This window comes from Branchiostoma belcheri, unplaced genomic scaffold (assembly GCF_001625305.1).
Source record: "Branchiostoma belcheri isolate BF01 breed outbred unplaced genomic scaffold, Haploidv18h27 scaffold1, whole genome shotgun sequence".
Lineage (NCBI taxonomy): Eukaryota > Metazoa > Chordata > Leptocardii > Amphioxiformes > Branchiostomatidae > Branchiostoma > Branchiostoma belcheri.
Genome location: NW_017802379.1, coordinates 6,498,502 through 6,517,400, shown reverse-complemented (window position 1 = coordinate 6,517,400; position 18,899 = coordinate 6,498,502). Strand labels below are relative to the sequence as shown.

Genomic DNA, 18,899 nt, shown 5'->3' with positions numbered 1-18,899 from the left:
ATAAAACACATCTGTGCTTATATCTACATCATCACTAAGAAGCGAGAAGAAGCAGAATTATCGTAATTATTAGACTATATGTCCATAGTACATACAATTAGCACTAGCTTGTACATTGTATATATTCATTGCAAACTGTGATGTCTTTTCTGTGACCTGTACTGAACTCAGTGGGTATTTGCTTACAATAAAGGTCTTCATTCATTCATTCATTCTTTCATTAAACTGTTAAAGGCAGTTTTTAGTTGCACTTTTTAGGGCTTGTAATCCCGATTTTTCAAAGCCAATATTCTAGTCATTTGTCTACATACTGAATTAACACCACACTATCCCTATGTATATTGACCCCCATGGAGCAGAAATCCCCAAAATTCTGACGGAAAATATGTTTACTAGAGGGGCCCTGGGATGATTTTAGGGTACTACCCAGAAAGTAAAGGACTCATATTGGGGCTTATTTCTGCAGTTTTAAATGCCCAAAGTATGAAATACTGAATTGAATGTACTAACTCGGTTGAATATGAGCAAAATAACTGATTTTATAAGATAAAAACCAAAATGGGATAATCGCAGGTTTGCCTAGCTAGCATGATCAAGCACAACATTTCCCTGGAGTACCAGCTTTATTTGGAATGCCAAAAGAACAAAATACGCTTAATTATAAGTTATTTAAATTTAAGTTATTATTATAAGATATTCATAACAAGAGGTTCCCGCCTCTAGTCCGTGTCATTTCATCTGGCAGATGTAAAAGTAGCATCTTTCCATACTGAAATATTACTACTCAGTTTACAGTTACTCTTCATTTGCAATTACCAAATTTAAATGCATTAGATCAGTACTGTAAACGTTAATTAAATACCACATATGTCTCCTGAGACTGGCCTACCAAAGATGAGTTTTTACGAAAAAGTCACTACACTGTACAGTTCATTTGTATCGTTATAGCAATCGCATGCTTACTGATATTACAATACTAAACAGCGCCGTGTACAGGTTTAAGATTGCAAGGTGGTTTCCCCCGGAAGCGCTTGGTTGATCGTTGGGCTCCTCCCCGGAAAATGGATCTTCTACTTCCGGGTCACGGTCGTTGGGCGTGCCCAGTACTTTCCGGCAGCCGAACCAATCATGGGGCGCTGACCTCGGGTAACCCTCCTCCACACGCATGGTGATGTCATTGAACCTCCAGTACTTAGTGCCCTTGAAGAAATACGTCAGACCTGCAAAGGAAAGACACGCACAACACATGAAACAATAAGTATCATGTCGAAAATAATTTCTGCAGGTTGGTAGAACATAGGGCCGGGGATACAAACTTAGCCACGTGTTCTCGTCGCAAAAGCGCCACCTACATACATCGGCGAGAAGCGGTACTCCAGTCAGAAGCTCTGAGGAAGATGTCTGACAGGCATCGAAACGTAAGGAGGCGAGAGACATGACTGGTTGTGTAAGAAGGAAATCCCAATATCCAATCAGGAGCATGTCTTCAAAATACGTTCAAGGCTATTTCAAGGATGCTTCATAAAGAAGACAATCAGAGAAAAAATAGTTGATGTTACAGTAATACTTGTACTGTATGTGAACCTTGTGCGATTTGAACTGATGCTCACCGTCTGTCCACTGCATGATGCCGTCCAGGTTGTTAGGCACGCCCTCCCACCTGTCAATGTTCTTGGGGTAACCTCGGTCCATCTTCTTCTCAATGTCGTCATAGCGCCAGTACCTGTAAAATGGTGTCAAATTGTAGATCATGGACGTACCGCATTGGTAATGTTGCAGCAGCGACACCTAGCTGTAGTACCAACAGGAACACCAGTCATTGTTGCCCTGAAGACGTAAGTGACAGGTGGTCACCGAATCGTCGGATGTGCAACCCCACTGGTTGTTGAATAAAGAACCTTCTTATACCGTATAGCACTCTGTTTTCTTTACTTTGCTTCACACGCGTTGATTGTTAGACTTATCTCCCTCAGAGGAAACAGGCAAAAACAATTATATTAAGTGAGCAATTAGAAAAGTAATTGCCATGGCGACGTATTTAGTTTTGAACGAATGGTAGGTATTTGGCTGATATATAATTTTCCTAGAATTTTTCCAAACTGGACATATACTAAAAAGTTCCGCCCCAGAGGCGTCGCCAAAAACGTATGTACTCTGCCAAGAAGTTATTGTGTGAGTACTAGTATCATGGCGAACCTGTTCCCCTTGAAGAAGTAGGTCTTGCCGTTGTGCCCCCACACGAACGCCGCGTCCACAGACTGCACGTGCAGGCCGTAGTCCCGGATGGGCCGGGGGTAGCTGGACTCCAGGTAGTTCCCGTCAAACACCCAGTACTGGGCATCTGGAGCAAGCAAGGCGATTGATATGATATGATATGATATGATATGATATGATATGATATGATATGATATGATATGATATGATATGATATGATATGATATGATATGATATGATATGGACCACCGCAGTACAAATCGCACCAGATTGCCATTCAGCATTCACGTTCAAAAGGTACGGGTAAAAAGAGACACCCTACAGCTCAATGAGATATTTCAACCAATGCTGCAAATTAATTCTTTACACGGAGTACTAATATATACCTCTAAACTAATGGCAAAAATCACACACACTGAAAAGACATTGCACAAAAACCCCTAGTTCCTACTGTATGTGCAACTAAGGATGAATCAATTATAGGAAGGTTTCTTGCTTTTTAGGTCGACAATCGGTTATACTTTGCTATATGAAGTGTTATCTGGGTAACCAGGGCGTAGACGTGACCTTTACTGAGCGAGAAAGGTCAATGCGTAAATTATGCCCTGATTACCCAAATCAAGCACACAGTATAACCGATTGTCGATGTAGGACGCAATGGGCGTTTCAGTAATCTATAAATCCCTTGCTGACTTTCTTCTTTGTTTATATCATACCTTTGAAGAAGACGATCTTGCCGTCGTAACGTTCGTACACGGCGTCGACGTGAGTCCCGCGGGGAAGACTGCGCCAGAACCGGCTGGTCATCGCCGGGTAGCCGGGGTACAGGCCCTTGTCGTGGTACCTGGGGAGAAATGCATAACATACATTGCCTTTTAATGTGTCAAGTGAAGGATAACTGTCACGCCTAGTATGTCACGCCGTCGTAGCCTCAACCAGCAGGCTTCGGAAGTGGCCAGAAAGAGAAGCTAGGCTAGGAGGCGGCAGATGTTAACCTGGGTGCCATCCTCCGTAGTTTCCGTCGGCTCCTTAATGTGGTAGCCAGCTACATTAGGGAGCCGGCGGAATCTACGGAGGAGGGCACCCAGGCTAGGCAAATATACTCCTTAGCGGACAAACTCTCTGACATGTTATTTATTTGAACCGATTTCTACTCTTTCTAGCTAGCTGTTTCCGAAGCCTGGTAGAGGCTAGCCCCGTCGGATAAAGTCGTCTTGACATCTACACTAAGACGTCAACAGGTAAGAACATCAAGGCATAAATCGTGTACGTACCTGTAAAAGTGACGATCTTTGAAGACAAAAAGTTCGCTGCGAATGACGGCTACGGCGTCGATGGACGGGAAGCAGGTGTCCGGCGGTGTGGCGGGGTGGTTCGGCGTGTGCGGGCGCCTGTCGGGGGTGTGGACGGGCGGTCTTTGTGGGGGACGTTCGGGAGTGTTCGGTACATGTTCGGGATGATTCGGTTGAAAGTTCGGTTTCTGGGTTGCCACGGGTGTCAGGGGCTGCTTCGGACGCCTTTCTTCGGGAGCACCTGTATGTAGCCGATGAAAGAAACAGTTTAACTGTTGCTCAGAGCGCGTCACAAGGGATAGAAAGTTTCAAAGCATATGTATGTCCGTTTTTTCATGTTTACCTTCGTAGAAGGAAAACAAATTGTTTCTGCTTTGTTTCTTCTTCCTCTTCTTCTTCTCCAAACAAATAATGTCAATGGCCTGAACCAGAAGTCTGTCACCATGGTAACTGCTGTTGGGTTATATCACGTTGCATTTTTGTAGGTGGGATTTAGACTCCTGTCACCATATATATGAATGTGTTTGAGTAAGAATTAACAGAGCAGACCATATATGCGAAGGTAAACATTACACAGTTGCTTTGCAAATGTTACCTATCTTTTATCCCACAAATGCATCCCTTTTTCAATTTCATCCCTGGATACAAAACATGAGCTTACCGTAGAGTTGCTGAATACCCCGGATGTCATCCTCCGTTAGCTGCAAAGGATCACGGTAGCGGTAGAAGGGGCCCATGATGGTGTTGTGTTCTGACGAGTGGCCCAGACCCAAGGCGTGACCAAACTCATGGGTCGCCACTTGGAACAGGTTTGCGCCTTAGGAGACAATGAGACGTCATTGATGCTACTTTCTTAAAGGCATCCGATGCAAGTTCAGGGCGGCAAAACACAAAAAAAATATTCCGGATGAGGAAATCTGTCTGATATTGACATTTACGGCCTATATATATTCTTAGCACATTTTCGTCATCATTTCATACTTGAAGCGTTTGAAATAGCCCCAAAACAAGGTACGTGAACCGTCTCTTTATTTTTTGGGTACCACCCATAAATAGCTAGAATCAGCCTATGATACGACACAAGCAACCGTTTTCCGTCAATAAAATCACATTTTTACCTCGCAGATATCAGTATGTCATGGAACAGGATTGATTCAACTTACTACATTAAAAGAATGACCAGAAAATTGACTTTGAAAATCCACTTTTGCAGTCCTGAAATTGCATTGCATTCGTTCAAGAAGTGGAGAGTTAACATTCTTGGTATCATTGCACCATCGAATGACGTAGTTTTACATTTTGTTACCTTCTTTCGTCATCGTCCATTTTTCCTCCTCGTCAAAGTGAGTGTCTCCTCCCCTGCGTGGACCGGGGAAGAACGCATGCGCGAGGGTGTTGCCGGGACCGTCAAAGGGATTGCCGTCTCCATGGAAACCTAAAAGTTCGAAGGAGCAACAGATGATGACACAAAATATTGTCAGAGATCACATCCTCCTACTTGTTAAAGCGACACTATGTAAGATTTTCACTATTTTAAACATCGTTGTTTTACACATTTTCTTGCGCTATAAGCCTGGGTTCATGATAACATTTGGGGAGTAACATATTAACTTCGTTGCGCCGCAAAAACCCTCCGGAAGTTGCCGAAGATACCCGAACGAAAACCACTGTTTGTTTACATTCTTTTTAGGAGTCTACTAAAAACACAGCGGGCCAACTTATTTTTGCGCTGCGCTGAGTCGCCGGAAAAAGCGAAATAGCGACGCTAACATGTTGAAATAACAATCTAGATGAGAAAATGTCAATTATTTATATAACTTTATACAGCTTTGGCGAAAAAACCTTACATGGTATCGCTTTAAAAATTGCAGTGTTAGAAAGAGTTACTAATTGTTGCAACAACAGGCCTTAAAGACTAAGCGGATCCTTACATGAACTTCTGCTTGGAGGTCAAAGACATACTAGTAGTATACGTGGTATTTTCATTTAGAGTTTAGAGAGGGAAGGTATTAAAGACAATATAATGTTGCTCCTATAATGTAAAAGTAAACTCAGTCTTACCCCAGAGAAAGTCTATCATGATGTCGGCCTCTCCGTGGAACTTTTCTGTGAAAGTCAGGGGTGTGACGTCACTCCAGACGTTAAAGGCTCGTCTGATGGCGTCATGTACAACGTAGGGACTGAGCTGGGGGGTCGTCCGGACAATTCTGTAACAGAAATCATCACGTTATGCACAGCGTAGGGGCTGAGCTGAGGGGTCGTCCGTACAATTCTGTAACAGAAGTCATCACGTTTATTCACCATGGTGTATGAGCGTACATGTATCTACCTATACAGCACATCTGCATACATAGGTAAGTATAGATTAACGAAATAAAATCATGGAATATCACAATGTCTCCATGAGGACTGTGCCAACCTGTAAGTCAAATTCTTCTTCTGCCAGTAGTATCCAACCAGCGCGTAGCGTTTCCTCCTGGTGGTTTCTGCCGTCCCGATGATGTCAGCAACGCCGCACCGCGGAGTTTGCATGAGCTGCAGGGTGTCCGCGTCCAGTTGGCCCGTCTCGTCCAAGCCGCCGAACCTCTGCATGGTCATGATGGCTTCCCTCAGCTCCTCTCCCGTCCTCATCTTCCTGTCGTCTTGTTTCAGGTAGCCGAACTTCATCAGGTAGTCCTACGGGTGTACAGAACGGTGCGAAAAACAAAGCAACGGTTGGCCAAGAACAAGAAAACTGCCAAAAAGCAGTGACTCAAGCAACTGGATATGATTTTGAAACCTTTCCAAAAACGAAATTTGACCGTTTCCAAAATAATATCGAGTCGCTTGAGTAACTGCTTGTTGGCGTATTTTATTACCTGAGTGTCTAACCTTCATCGACGTATCAAAGAAAACTTCTGATAGATGACAAGTCAAGTTGTTCAAGTCTGTACAATGTCCTTGACTCAAGAACTACGCGTACGTTTGCTAGCTACTAGTAGTTCTCGAGACGTTTTATCTTCTCTCAAGACAAATCAGTGAGAGATGCACAAAGAAGGTAGTTGTTGTTCTTTACGGGTGAAGCTCACAAGAATTATGTGATAGACTTTGGGTAGGAGAACTCTGAAGTGTTCCGAGTAGGCACAGTTGATATCCATATACAAATTTCGTTCAAGAAGTTCGTACGAGTCCTTGCCTCGTGTACCACAGTCTACAATTGAAATTCTCAACAATGGAATCCTTTCCGACCAGTAAAATAACAGACTTCTACGAGAAAAAAAAATTAAAAAAGATTAAGTACTTACAACTCCTTACGTAAACGAATTGAAGTTCGTTCTAAAACAAAAGAGTGGGCTCAGCACATGTTTTACGAGTCCTCTTCTATTTTCCTGGTCTAAAATTCGATGCCTGCCAACTCCTTTAAAGGTTTAGGGTTTGAATTGATTTTAAATCCTTTTCCATAAAGTTATGTGCCAGAAACAGATTGACTTTTACGCTCATACTTACAACTCCCTTTGAGAGGTCTGCGTTGGTGACGTTGAGAATGGACGCCGCGCCTGGCCACATCGCCTCCTGGTTCCCACCCACCATGCACGCGGCGGAAAACCACAGAGCCAGCGGCAACAGCAACAACCTTGTTCCTACAACCGCCATGTTCCGCCGATTCAGACTCGATCACAGCCAAACACTGCTGTACGACAAGACTCGGAGAGAGATAGGCTAGTTACGAGGACACTGCCTGCCTTTGTAGAGATGTCAAGCCGCGCAAACTGGCTTTTTAACTGTCGGCCGGACGACTTTCCGGTGCTGGCAGGCGCGGGCACATCGCGTCCTGTTTTGAAATCACTCACAAGTCAATAGAAACCCTGAAGGAGGCAGAGAAAGTGTGTGGGGTTGTTTGGAGGAGCGTTCTTCCAAGCCTCTACCAGGCCTCACGAGCTTCAGAAGCGACTGGAAAGAGTAGAAATTGAACCAATAGACAGATAACATGCCAGGTGAGTTGGTCCGCTCATGAGTACATTTGTCGCGTCCTCAGCGGATCACCTCCCCTTGCATGTTATCTGGCCAACTTAAGCTTCTACTCTTTCCAGTCGCATCCGAAGCTTGATAGAGGCTAGGTTCTTCCCTAGCTTCAACAGAAATGTATAGAAACGAACTTAACCCACAAAAAACATAACAAATACGAGACTTATGAACTTTTGCAAAGCACCCAAGACACCTACCGTACCGGCCGTCTTTTACAATGAGTGGTAGGTATAGACGTAACTATGAAGGAAATTAAAATACTAGAAAAGTAACATCTGCAAAGCAAATGCACAATTTTTACCTTCGCATACCTTCTGCTCTGTTAATTTTAACCAAAATCCATTCACATATATATATGGTGACAGGAGTGTAAATCCCTCCCACTATAAAATTGCAACATTATGTAACCCAACACCACACCAGTTACCATGGAGAGAGACGGTCTAGTTCAGGTCATTGACCAGGTCAGAGGTCACTGTTTGAAGAAGAAGAAACAATATGTTTCCTTCGGTAAGCATAAAAAGTAGATTATCAGTTTCTCCCGAACCCATCCAGGGTTACCATTGAGTGGTGCATCATAGTAATGACTAGCTGTTTCCGTGGCTGTTCTGTTGGCCGGTGGAGAGGGAGGGAGGGTTGAGAGGTGAAACCTTGTATGGTAATAAGAGTGTGATACAGGTCATATCACGGGAAGATCGGGGGTGTGAATCATCTAGCAAATCAGCAGATTGACGGATATTGACCCTGTGCAATCTACATAAGGGCACACGTGGAGCGATTTACCATTTATAGACATCTTCTGACACTCAGATGAACTCAGCGTTTCGCTTCTGAGATGTCCGCCAGTTCGTCGATGATACCAGCCTTCTTTTTTGCAAAAGTTGTTTCTCGTGGTGTGGTTGCTTTAAATCACGTGGTTACGTTGTTAATTTTTCAACGACAGTCAGTATTTCATTTTCCCCTTAAATCCAATTGCATTTGATGAGCCTTCAAAGCTTGCCAAGCACAATATACCCGTGTATTTTAGCAGGAAAAATAGATGTGTAAAAATTTAGAGTATACATGTAGATACGCCAGTACGGATGAAGGTTAGACATCCAGGTATTAACACCAAAAGACCAGGTCTGTTTGGAGTCTAGATCTATCCGAAATGCAACTAACTTCTAACCAATGTACATGTGCATAGTGATAGCAGGTGCAGCGCAAAGGACAAGATATTTTCCATTCGGTCTATGCACAAGTTCGTGTTCTGATGATGTCCAGAGTCTCTAGGTGTGGATGACTATATGTTTTAGAAGTTATTTTCAGTTACAGCTCCTATGTAATACCACACCATTTCTGTGCCTGAGAAAGTGTTATTTCGGCGTTCACATGTAGCAACTTCCCACGGTGCCCTGACTTGCTTACACCACGATAACCCTTGCGTGGCTGCCGTGAGCAACTCAAGTTTCCGGCGGGCGCAAAGCTGGGGATGCCCGATAAGATCCACCCTTTCCCGCCTCGCCATATTTGGTTTTCCGCTCTGTGCAATGTCCTGCCACTTTGGTTAGGAACATGGTGTAATAAAGAGGTAATGTTGGAGAATATAGACGGACTGGCCGCGCCCGAGACTTTCTGTAATTAAGGCGCCAAAGTAGATCGCGGGGCAGACATGCATGTACATGTACATGTACTAAATAAGTACGTGGTGTATCTGACTCGTGGCCTCTACCAGGCTTCGAGAAGCGGCTGGAAAGAGTAGAAATTGGCCAAATAGACAGATAACATGCCAGGGGAGTTGGTCCTCTCAAGAGTACAGTTTGCCGCTTCGTGATTCCAGGTTTATAGTTACTCGCACCTAGTAGTAGAACCCACTACTACTAATGAGTACTACAGCACTCTAGTCTAGCTACTTCAAAAAGCATCATGATTCGCTTTAGTTCAGGAAGACTGCCCCATACCAATAGCTGATTGAATCAGAAGTACTTTTTAGGTAACCTGTGGACCTTAACAATTTTTTTTTTCTTTTCAACGGTAGGTTTTATCAAAATCAAAACGGCGACAAAATAGACAAATAGAAATTTTAAAATGATATCAAACTTTTCAGCCAGTATTTAACAGCTATGTGGTATTCATGTCACTACGCTTAGTAGGATTCATTGGATAACTAGTAGAGAGTAGGATAAGACATTGCCTAATGGCTATGACTGTGTCATCTATCAAATACAACAGACACCAGCAAAATTTGTTAAAAGATTTTTTTATTCCACATTTGGAGCAAGGCAAAGAACCAGCGCAACAGCTGAAGGTAGCACATTAATTTATCATAACTCAACATAAAGTCACTAAGATTTGGTCAGACTTGCGCACAAACAAAAACATTTCTCACAGCAGGTAGTTTCCATAAAATATCATGTTAAATAATAACAAAACGTCTCACATATGGAAAACAGTCCTTGTTTATCAGAAATGGAAGGAATTCTGAAATCATAAGCTCATTTATGCTGGAATAGACATATTCTTCAAAAAGTGGAAATTTGAGGACTGTACCAAAAGTTCCCAGAAGGGGGGAGATGGCAAACTTTTGAATTTCTTAAACCTGATTTTTCATGTCTTAAAACAATTTTCTAAAAAAAATGTTTGTTCACTCCCCCTTCCAAAGGAAATTTGTGGAACAGCCCAAAGACACACAAGGGACATACTACAATATATGTCAAAGATGTCAGGTCCTTAGTACACTGACTTCAAGCACCAAGATAACACAAGGAGCTATCATGAAGTACCTACTTACTATTCCATCTAATTTGCTGAAAAGGAAGCTATGAACAGCTACTAGTGATTTGCAATGGAACAGAAACTAAGACATTCTTGCTTCTTGCTTGCCTTTGAAAACTAAGATTGCTTCTTGAATTCGAGACACAAAAATCTGAGAAATCACTACAAAATTACTATTCGCACCATAATGTCCAATGGAAAAATGTAAGAATGGCATTCTTACAAGTAAACAGGACACAAAATTGCCCATGACAAGTACTACAGCCGTTTGGCCAGCTTTAACATCTATTGTTATTAGGTGGTGCAGCAACAAGCCATCAGAAACAGTCGCTCATACATGTAAGTTCACTTGAACACTTCTGAAGTACAGTTTAGAATCTGCTACACTGAACTCCTGGAGTAACACTAAAGAAAAATGTAGAACTGTCTTGGCAGAAAACATGCTGACATCTTTTAAACAATAAGAACATGAAGTAAGATCAGTTGCAAATACATGATTCACTATTCAATACACAATTTACTAAGACACAATTGAGATGTGCACTTGGCAGTTTAAAGAAAACAGTTAGCAGGTGTTGAACGTTGTAACACTCAGCACATTTGCAAACTTGTACGGCTGCAGCAACTGTTGTACTCAAGCCCCTTTCTCTTCCTGCTACATGTTTTTCACTCAAAATGTACAATGCAGATGTACTATTGAACCTTATGCTGCATTATTTGGAGAGTTTGGGGAGGAAAATCTAAAAAAAAAAAACGGTTACAGCTCACGATTAGAACGTACCTATTTCAAGGGCTTTTTATGAGCTGAATGTCCTCTACATCGGCATTGGTTTCTTCATACCTGATATGCAAAATAACTGCAAAATTCTCATTGTACAAAGTGTGCAAAACCCCTGCATCAGGCATGAATGGTTGGAGTAAGCTTTCTGTTGGCAAAATCTACTTCGTGTTCCTCCCAAAACTTGCAAAAGTGCAGAGTTCAACAGTAGAAAGAAGCTGCAGAAAAGGCAAAGAGACCGCGCTTCTCATGTAATGTATGACTGTTTAGTGCAAAAACTGCTTCAAATTTGATGTCCCCTTTCCTTAGATCAGATCAGAGTTGAGACTGTTGAGACCCTGGTAACATTGAGCATCTAGAAATACGACAGAGCTCATGATCACATCTTTCAACAAGTGTTTGTTTCCCAACGATCTCCAAGGCCTTCCAACAATCTCTCATTGACCAATGATTTTTAGTTGCCCTAGATTCCAATGGGAAGGGGCCCTTACAGGCTTCAGAGCTACTATTTTGATACACAGTATGTTGTATCATGTGTGTTGTTTCTAAGTGTTGACTTTTTGCATTGCCTTCAGCACTATCAATACATGTATCATCATTCTCTTAGCAGAAGTGACCGTTTTGTTATCAGCATTCTTAGCTTTTCCATAGATGCTGTCATGGAGCTTGCATTTAGTAGAAAATTTAGGTTGCCTTACTGAGTGTACTAGAGCTCATTTTTAGACTTCTCTCAAAGACCAGACATGATTGTGAGGGTAGAATAGCACGTACTATGAAGACAAGTCATTACTACAATTCTCCTTGGGCAGCTTTTCTACCCAAAGAAATTTTGCAGTGACACTGTTGCAGTTATCCTCCTATATAGCCATGTGCAATCTTAGAGACAATCCTTACATAGTTTCTTATACTAGCTGTTCATATCTAATCCCATTGTCTTTGCCCCAGCTGTATATGCAATGTCCCTCACGGACAGGGAGAGCATGTGTTGGTCTTTTTCTATCTTACTTGTTCTTCTACAATCTTACATGCAGCCTTATACAGTCTTATGTAAGCATTTGTAGAGTGTGTGCTAGACACAGTTTATATCAAGCTTCAGAGTGTGCAAACTGGGTCGGAAGTTGCACTGGACTGAAAAAAATTGTCAGATTTTGGCGACACCTCAGGAGCGGAGCCAATTTTGTGCTCTGGAATTTTGTGCAAAAAAAGGTGTCACTGTGTGCACAGACCCAAGTTGCACACTGTGATACTTAAACCTGCATTCCTGACTCTGCCAATAGTAAATTTGGTTGTACGTGAAACCAAAGGAAAATATTTCTCTTAAGTAACTCGTGACTTATGCATTTAGTGACGTGACTACATGTATCACTGATGTGGACAGTGTGCGAATCAGTTTTCACCGATAGAGTTGAGGGAACATTAGAGTGTAGTCTAACACTTAACTGAGTAAGAGTATCAGGAATGCTGCATTGTGAGTGCTCTGTCCTTAACAACATTGAGAACTACATTGATATGTTTTGGTAACAATCTAAAACAGTATCCTCAGATGTGTAATGACATGCATGACAGTTGCACTTTTCTCAGCAGTCATCATTTTGGGAGGTTACTGTTCATTACAAAGACTTGCAAGGATCTGTCAACACTCATTTATGTGCAGAGATGATTTTTATGCTTCATCAGAAAACTGTGCTGCACCAAAATAGTTGTAGCAAACAAATTAAAACGTAACCGTGAATGTGTAACCTTAGAAGAAACAAGCTTGCTACAAAGAGGCATTTTTTTCTTGCTTTTGGTTTTTCTTCTTCAAACTGTTGTGGATTTTTCATGAAAAAAAGAGATGGCATTGGCAGTAACACAAGTACAGGCAAGAGGATGCAAAAATGTTCTGTAAAACCCAGATCCAGAACAGTGTACGAACCTGTCAATGCTAGGCCAAAGAGAGGGGGAAGAGGACCACAATGCATCTTTGGCTCGTCAAACATTCTGAGGTAGTTTCAAAACTGCACAGATCTTGGATCTCGCATTCTGGAGTCCAGTTTCCGAGTCATATTTGGAGCTTAAATTCTCTGAGATTCTTCCTATAATCATACCTGCCAGATGAATCTAAAAATGTGAAATTTTCTTCTGGGTAATAAAATTCCTTGGTGCCTTCACCCCTCATTTATGGGTCTGCATTGACAGATGCACTGATTGGGATTTTATTGAAAGATGTGTTCTTAAAGTACCTAACTGTTTTGTGGTGGACCATAAAAGAACACCTTAAAAAGGGACAAAATGTGGGGAGGGGGGCAAGCTTAGACTACTGTAGTATGTATGTTTAACTGTCTTTCTCTATATACACGTGTTTTAAAAATATCAGCTCCCATTGCATATATTCCCACCCTGACCTGTGTTTTGCCCTTGCCGCCCTCCCCATTCTTTCCCCCTTTTAAGGACAGCTCTTACAGTTAGAATATGAAAAAAAGGTATGAAAGCAGAAGCTGGACTACATAAATGTGTAGAGGGATACAACAGGCCACGCCCATTTATTTCTGCAGTTCTTTGACATTTTCAAGTAGAAGGCAAGAGGCTAAGATGAGTACACTGAGAGCAAGAAGGAAACTTACATATTGACATCTGACTATACAGAAATTTGTCCCATTCAAACACACCCCTCCCATTTTTTTCTTCAATTTGATACTTAAACATCTTACATAAGCATTGATGGGGAAACTAGAAGAAAAGACATTATCTAACATCTCGAGTGAGGAAGGAATGAAGACCTAAAATAAGTTACAAGTATGACCAAGCCCTGGACTGAATATAGAAGACCCTGCCTACTGTACAGTGATACCTGGTGTTGTACATGGCCACAATTTCAAATGTAGTAAAACCTATCCAGGTAAAAACTTTCAGAACTATTTTAAAACAATTCTTCTTCTCTGCCCTTACAATCACTGGTGAACCATAATATACCACAGCATATCACTGCACGGTATAGCAGGCAGCATGTGAGAGATGTCTAATACATTCAGTCCACAATGCTCAGAAACTAAAGTCAGAAACGCTAGTGAGAAACAGAAAAAGCCTTGCAGGACGTCCCTTGTTGGCAGGTGCTTGCTACGGGTGGAGCGGTGAAGGCAGTTCCTGAGATGTTGACGAGCAGGTGACAGACAGCTGCAGCTGTGTTCAGGTGCAGAATGGGCGACTGCTATGACGGAGGCTTGCTGGCTGCTAACATTGCACGTATCTTCGCCCTGAGATCCTATACAAACAAAAAACATGCCAAAAATTGCAAAGATACACTAAAATTTTGTAATCAAGTGTAGACAAAGATCTGTAACACCAGAAAAAGGCACTGCCAAAAAGTAATACTTTAATTACAACTAGAGAAGTAACATTTGCAAGGCAAATGCATAATGTTTACCTTCACACATGGTATGCTCTGTTAAATCTTACTCAAACACATTCACATACACATACTATTACTACTAGTATATGGTGGCAGGAGCAGAGCAGACCATGAAATTGCAACATTATGTAACCCAACACTACATGTATGTACTTACATCACTAACTTGAACAGAAGCACTGGCTCCATTCCCATTTCCCGCTGGCAAACCTTGCGCAGAAGGAACCTTGGGGCTTGCCCTGGAACTGGGAAGGTAATGGATAAACATAATTACACAGTCATGTACAATAAAATTCCCTGAAATGGGAGAAATGGTCACACAATGGGTGGAAAACCGTGTTCCCCTGGATACAGTGGTAGAGTCTACAAGACAAGCCAGTGGTTGAATTTTTTGTAAAAGCCTGAAGAAGGAATTTCAAGACACGCACATTCTTCCTTTACAATTACATGTAGCTGTCAGCACACTTACAATGTAGTTCAATTGTTTAAAGACTGCAGTCATGGCGAAATTTCAGTACAACTTCCCTTGTAAATATTTTTTTTATAATAGTTTAATTGCTTAAGAAGAAATGCGTACCAACAGTGCCTTCATTGCTCAATAAATTCAAAGAACTACAATGGCATGCATGTGATGCTTCCCTACATGTAACATGTTCATTCCTCACCTTTCTTCTCTATCACTAAAGATGGGACTGTCAGACCTGGTCGGCCTGGCTGGGTTGATTTCCTTCCATTTGGGGGATCTGGACCGTGACCTTGCTTTTTGCTTGACCTTGGGTAAGTCCCTGAGTCTGTATTCTGGTGTGGAACTCCTCTGCCTCTTGCGATGAGGGGACTTGGATCTGGACCTGGATCGAGACCTAAAAGACGAGAATATATATATATTTCAAACTAGAAAGGTAACAGGAAAGCAAATGCATAATGTTTACCTTCGCATATGGTCTGCTCTGTTACATGTAGTTCTTACTCAAATATATGTATGTGGTCAGGCAGGTGTCTAAATCCCTCCTGCTATAAAATTGCAACATGATGTAACCCAACACCATGGTGTTTCCATGGTGACAGACGTCTGGTTCTGGTCATTGACCTTTTTGGTTTGGAGAAGAAGAAGAAGAAACAGAGCAGAAACAATATGTATTCTTTCAATCAAAAACTGTACCTAACTCTTATTGTCAAACAGTGTACAAGCAATCATTGGAGAGAGAAACCTTCCAATTTCTGACCTGTATTTCTTCCTGCTACTGCTGGTACTGGAAACTTTGTAGGCACTAGGTGGTGACCGTGATGGTTTGTTGTGAGGAGAGAGGGACCTGGAGTGGGGGGACATCGTTCCCTGTCCTGCCGCCGCCTCCTCTGATAACACCTCTGCGTAAGCCTGGCAAAGGAAAAAAAAGGCAAACTTCACACCCTTACCCATACTACTTTGCAACTCATCCAGTCCCATGGACAAAAATAGTAGCAACGAGGATGTGTGTATAGCAACAATGCATTGTGTGAATTGGGTATTGCAGAAACACATTTTGACTTTGAAAATTGTCAATTTTCTGACAGTAACTGTTGCTTGAGTTAACTGTTTTCTTGTGTATCTCATTACCTGGATGTCTAACCTTCATTAACGTACAAGCAGTGTTCTAGCCAGTGTCTGTCTTTTTGTAATTTGACAGAATTTTGCTGCTCATGATGGACAAAAATTTTGCTGACAGACAAAAATTGGTATGTTATGATATGAAAAGAGATGTCATTAAACTAAACTTAGTCTATCAGCAAAATTTGCCCCTCAAAATGAAGGAAATAGCTTTTCAGAGAGTCAAGATTTTCAAACTTTTCCCGGAGGATGCAAGCCCCCAGACATTCTAGGATTTCGCACGGCACTAGACATGATGTTACATAAAACAAGCTTGAGATGACAGAAAAAAATTCAGGCAAGCTAGAACTCGCACTGCGTACAAGCCAAGAGACATTTCTAAATGAGATCACTGTTACCTGTGCAGCCAACTCTTCTTCTGTAGTGGCTGTGCCTGGAGCTTTACTGACAGTTGCTGACGGGGTGGTTTTGAGCATACTGATGAACAGGGCGGCCCGTCTTTTCCGTTCTTGCTGTAGTTGCCGCTCTCGATTGGTCGCTGCAAGTTTCTCTCGCGCAGCCACTGCCAGCTTCTTCTCAAGCCTCTCTTTGGCTGTGGGCGCAAAAATGGGAGGATATTTTCAGCTGAAAGTAAGGTTTATCTAAATCTAAAACATTGTTGTAAAGTCCCTGTTGACTAACCCTGTAACAAATAAAGAACCATTCGCAAACGGCTACCCGGTACTTCAGTGTGCTAAAAGGTAATATAGCTAAATTAAAAGTACCAGAAATGATGAGGCTACATAGCACGTCGGCAGAACGTACTACATTTACACCTGTGTGAAACCCATAATATATTGTGTATAGCACTTTGGCAGAATGTCTCATATATGGTTGTATTTGCGTCTGTAGTTTTCTTATGTTATGTTGTAAAAGATATCGAAAAATTCTAATGCAACATCCGACAAAAACTGGAAGCAAGCCAGTTGCAGTACGTTCTGCCCACGTGCTAGGCTACATGAACTTACATTGGTTTACAGTAACTATGCCCTACTTGGAGGAACCATGCCCTACTACATGACCGTGTACACAATGTAGGTAAATCACTCTACATTGTGCTCAAGACCAATAGTGTCAACTGTACCTTCCTTGGCTGCCACCTCCTCTGGAGTAAGCTGAGGTCTGATTGGTCTGTCTTCTGCCAGTTCTTCCTGTGGCGGCACGTCCTGCTGAAGTCCGGTATTGTCCAGCGGCAGGCCCGCCGCCGCCTCCATCTCCGCAAACTCGTCTGCGTAGTCGTCATCGCTGTCGTCCGCGGGGAGGGCACTTTTGGACTCCAGGGGCACCATCTCAGGCTCCTTGGCTTTTATTGAGAAACTAACGGGACCAACTGTAAATGGGAAAGAGAGGTCAGTGTTACTTATTTACGTGGACTGCAACACCAGTTAGTAATGTAGGTGTTTAGCACACCAATAGTAAGGCAAGGATTTGAAACCCTAACTTGGTCCAGATTCTGAAGTAAAACTACCAACTTCTACACCATAACATGTTACACCTGTTACTGTTATATTGATATCTAAAAGTTCTGTAAATAGTTTCATCAGGTTGGTAAGTCACTAAATAAAAAAGACTATTTTACACAAGCGACTACTTCAGTGACTGTAGTGTGACTGGTTCAGAATCTAGACCTTCCTCGGGGCAATTCTGACTGGTTCACATTTGACAGCACAGGTGTCACTGCTTATGGGAACGGATGCATCTATGTCATTGAGCAGCAATACCTGTGCTGCGCAATGTGAAGTAGTCAGAAGTTCTGTAAAAGGAGTCTTTTTTATTCGACATCTTAAACTCTTTCATATCAAGGAAGGTGAAACGTACTCTTTCCTTTGGTTGCTGCTGCGAGTGTGGTCCTCTCTGTTGTCATGGTAGTGACCCCGTCCTCCGTCACGGTTCTTTTGGACATGGTGACAGGTATGTTCTCCCCCGCCAGCTCCTGTCTGTACAGCAGCTTCTTGAACTCGTAGTAGGGATTGTGGACGTGCCACGGAAGCAAGAATTCAAATCTGGGGTCGTTCTTGGCGCGGACCGTCGTTTCGAACTCGTCCCCGTTTTTCGCGACGTACTTGGCAAGCTTGTCGATGATTGGCTGGATGTCCGGCGGAGGCGGAACGATGTTCGGGAATGTTGGAAGTGCAGGAGATTGCAGCAAAGGTCTGTCCATCAAAACACAACAAAATTAATGGATGAAAGCTTAAAAACCCTTCTCAACTGTCCTAACCTGTTTGTTTGGAAGTATTTTATAACTTCAACTTGAAGTCAACTTTATTTTCACTTGCTTATGTTCACTTGCAGGCACAATATAATTGCAGAGTAGACTGGAAATTTGGGGGGACTTTTCTGGATCTAAAAGCCAGGAAGTGTGCCTGATAAACAAAAGAAAGGCTGGCATTATGATTGTCCCAGCCTACATTTTAGTGGTCGGTGGCCATTGGACAACCTTTAATTTCAAGCCCTGATATACATGTATCTATGGGTTGCACATACATGTACTTACAGTACCATCTATAAAGCGCCCTGCATATGTATGATTGGGGAATATTTCTTGTGCAATGCATCACACCAAAGCAAAACGCAAAGAATGTTAAACTATGCCACAGCAAGGCAACAAAAGTCAGGGGTCTATGACCTGATTAAGACAATAAAAATTTATTGAATTTAGAAATATATTTACATAAAAAAGGTTGAAATTGCTGAGAAAATCCAAACTTACTCCTCTTTCACTGTGCCAGCCGTAGTGACCACGGAGCCCCCTGTACCGGGCCGGGAGTCCTCCCCAGGGGGGTGGGGGAGGAGGGGGCAGGCAGGCTGGCCGCACACGTCAGCGGCACCCCGGGAGGGGGGAGG

The 18,899-nt window shown here is 42.4% G+C and overlaps 2 protein-coding genes across 2 annotated transcripts in view; both read right to left on the bottom strand.

The window, feature by feature from the left end:
• Positions 1–604: 604 nt before the first annotated feature.
• LOC109468435 (stromelysin-3-like) lies at positions 605–7,274 on the bottom strand. The gene is made up of 10 exons (XM_019766685.1): positions 6,993–7,274; positions 5,926–6,182; positions 5,568–5,713; positions 4,813–4,941; positions 4,168–4,323; positions 3,489–3,747; positions 2,931–3,058; positions 2,197–2,341; positions 1,611–1,723; positions 605–1,220 (listed from the first exon to the last, which is right to left on the bottom strand). The coding sequence occupies exons 1-10, from the start codon at positions 7,137–7,139 to the stop codon at positions 943–945; spliced, it is 1,758 nt and encodes a 585-aa protein (XP_019622244.1). The 5' UTR covers positions 7,140–7,274; the 3' UTR covers positions 605–942.
• A 6,310-nt stretch (positions 7,275–13,584) lies between these two features.
• LOC109468227 (splicing factor, suppressor of white-apricot homolog) overlaps positions 13,585–18,899 on the bottom strand; it is a 41,244-nt gene continuing 35,929 nt past the window's right edge. Inside the window, exons 9-16 of the mRNA XM_019766517.1 lie at positions 18,766–18,893; positions 17,874–18,208; positions 17,140–17,385; positions 16,415–16,608; positions 15,640–15,806; positions 15,097–15,291; positions 14,589–14,676; positions 13,585–14,284 (exon numbers count right to left, since the gene is read on the bottom strand). Coding sequence (XP_019622076.1) covers positions 14,231–14,284; positions 14,589–14,676; positions 15,097–15,291; positions 15,640–15,806; positions 16,415–16,608; positions 17,140–17,385; positions 17,874–18,208; positions 18,766–18,893 — 1,407 coding nt within the window. The 3' untranslated portion in view covers positions 13,585–14,230. The remainder of the gene's footprint in view (positions 14,285–14,588; positions 14,677–15,096; positions 15,292–15,639; positions 15,807–16,414; positions 16,609–17,139; positions 17,386–17,873; positions 18,209–18,765; positions 18,894–18,899) is intronic.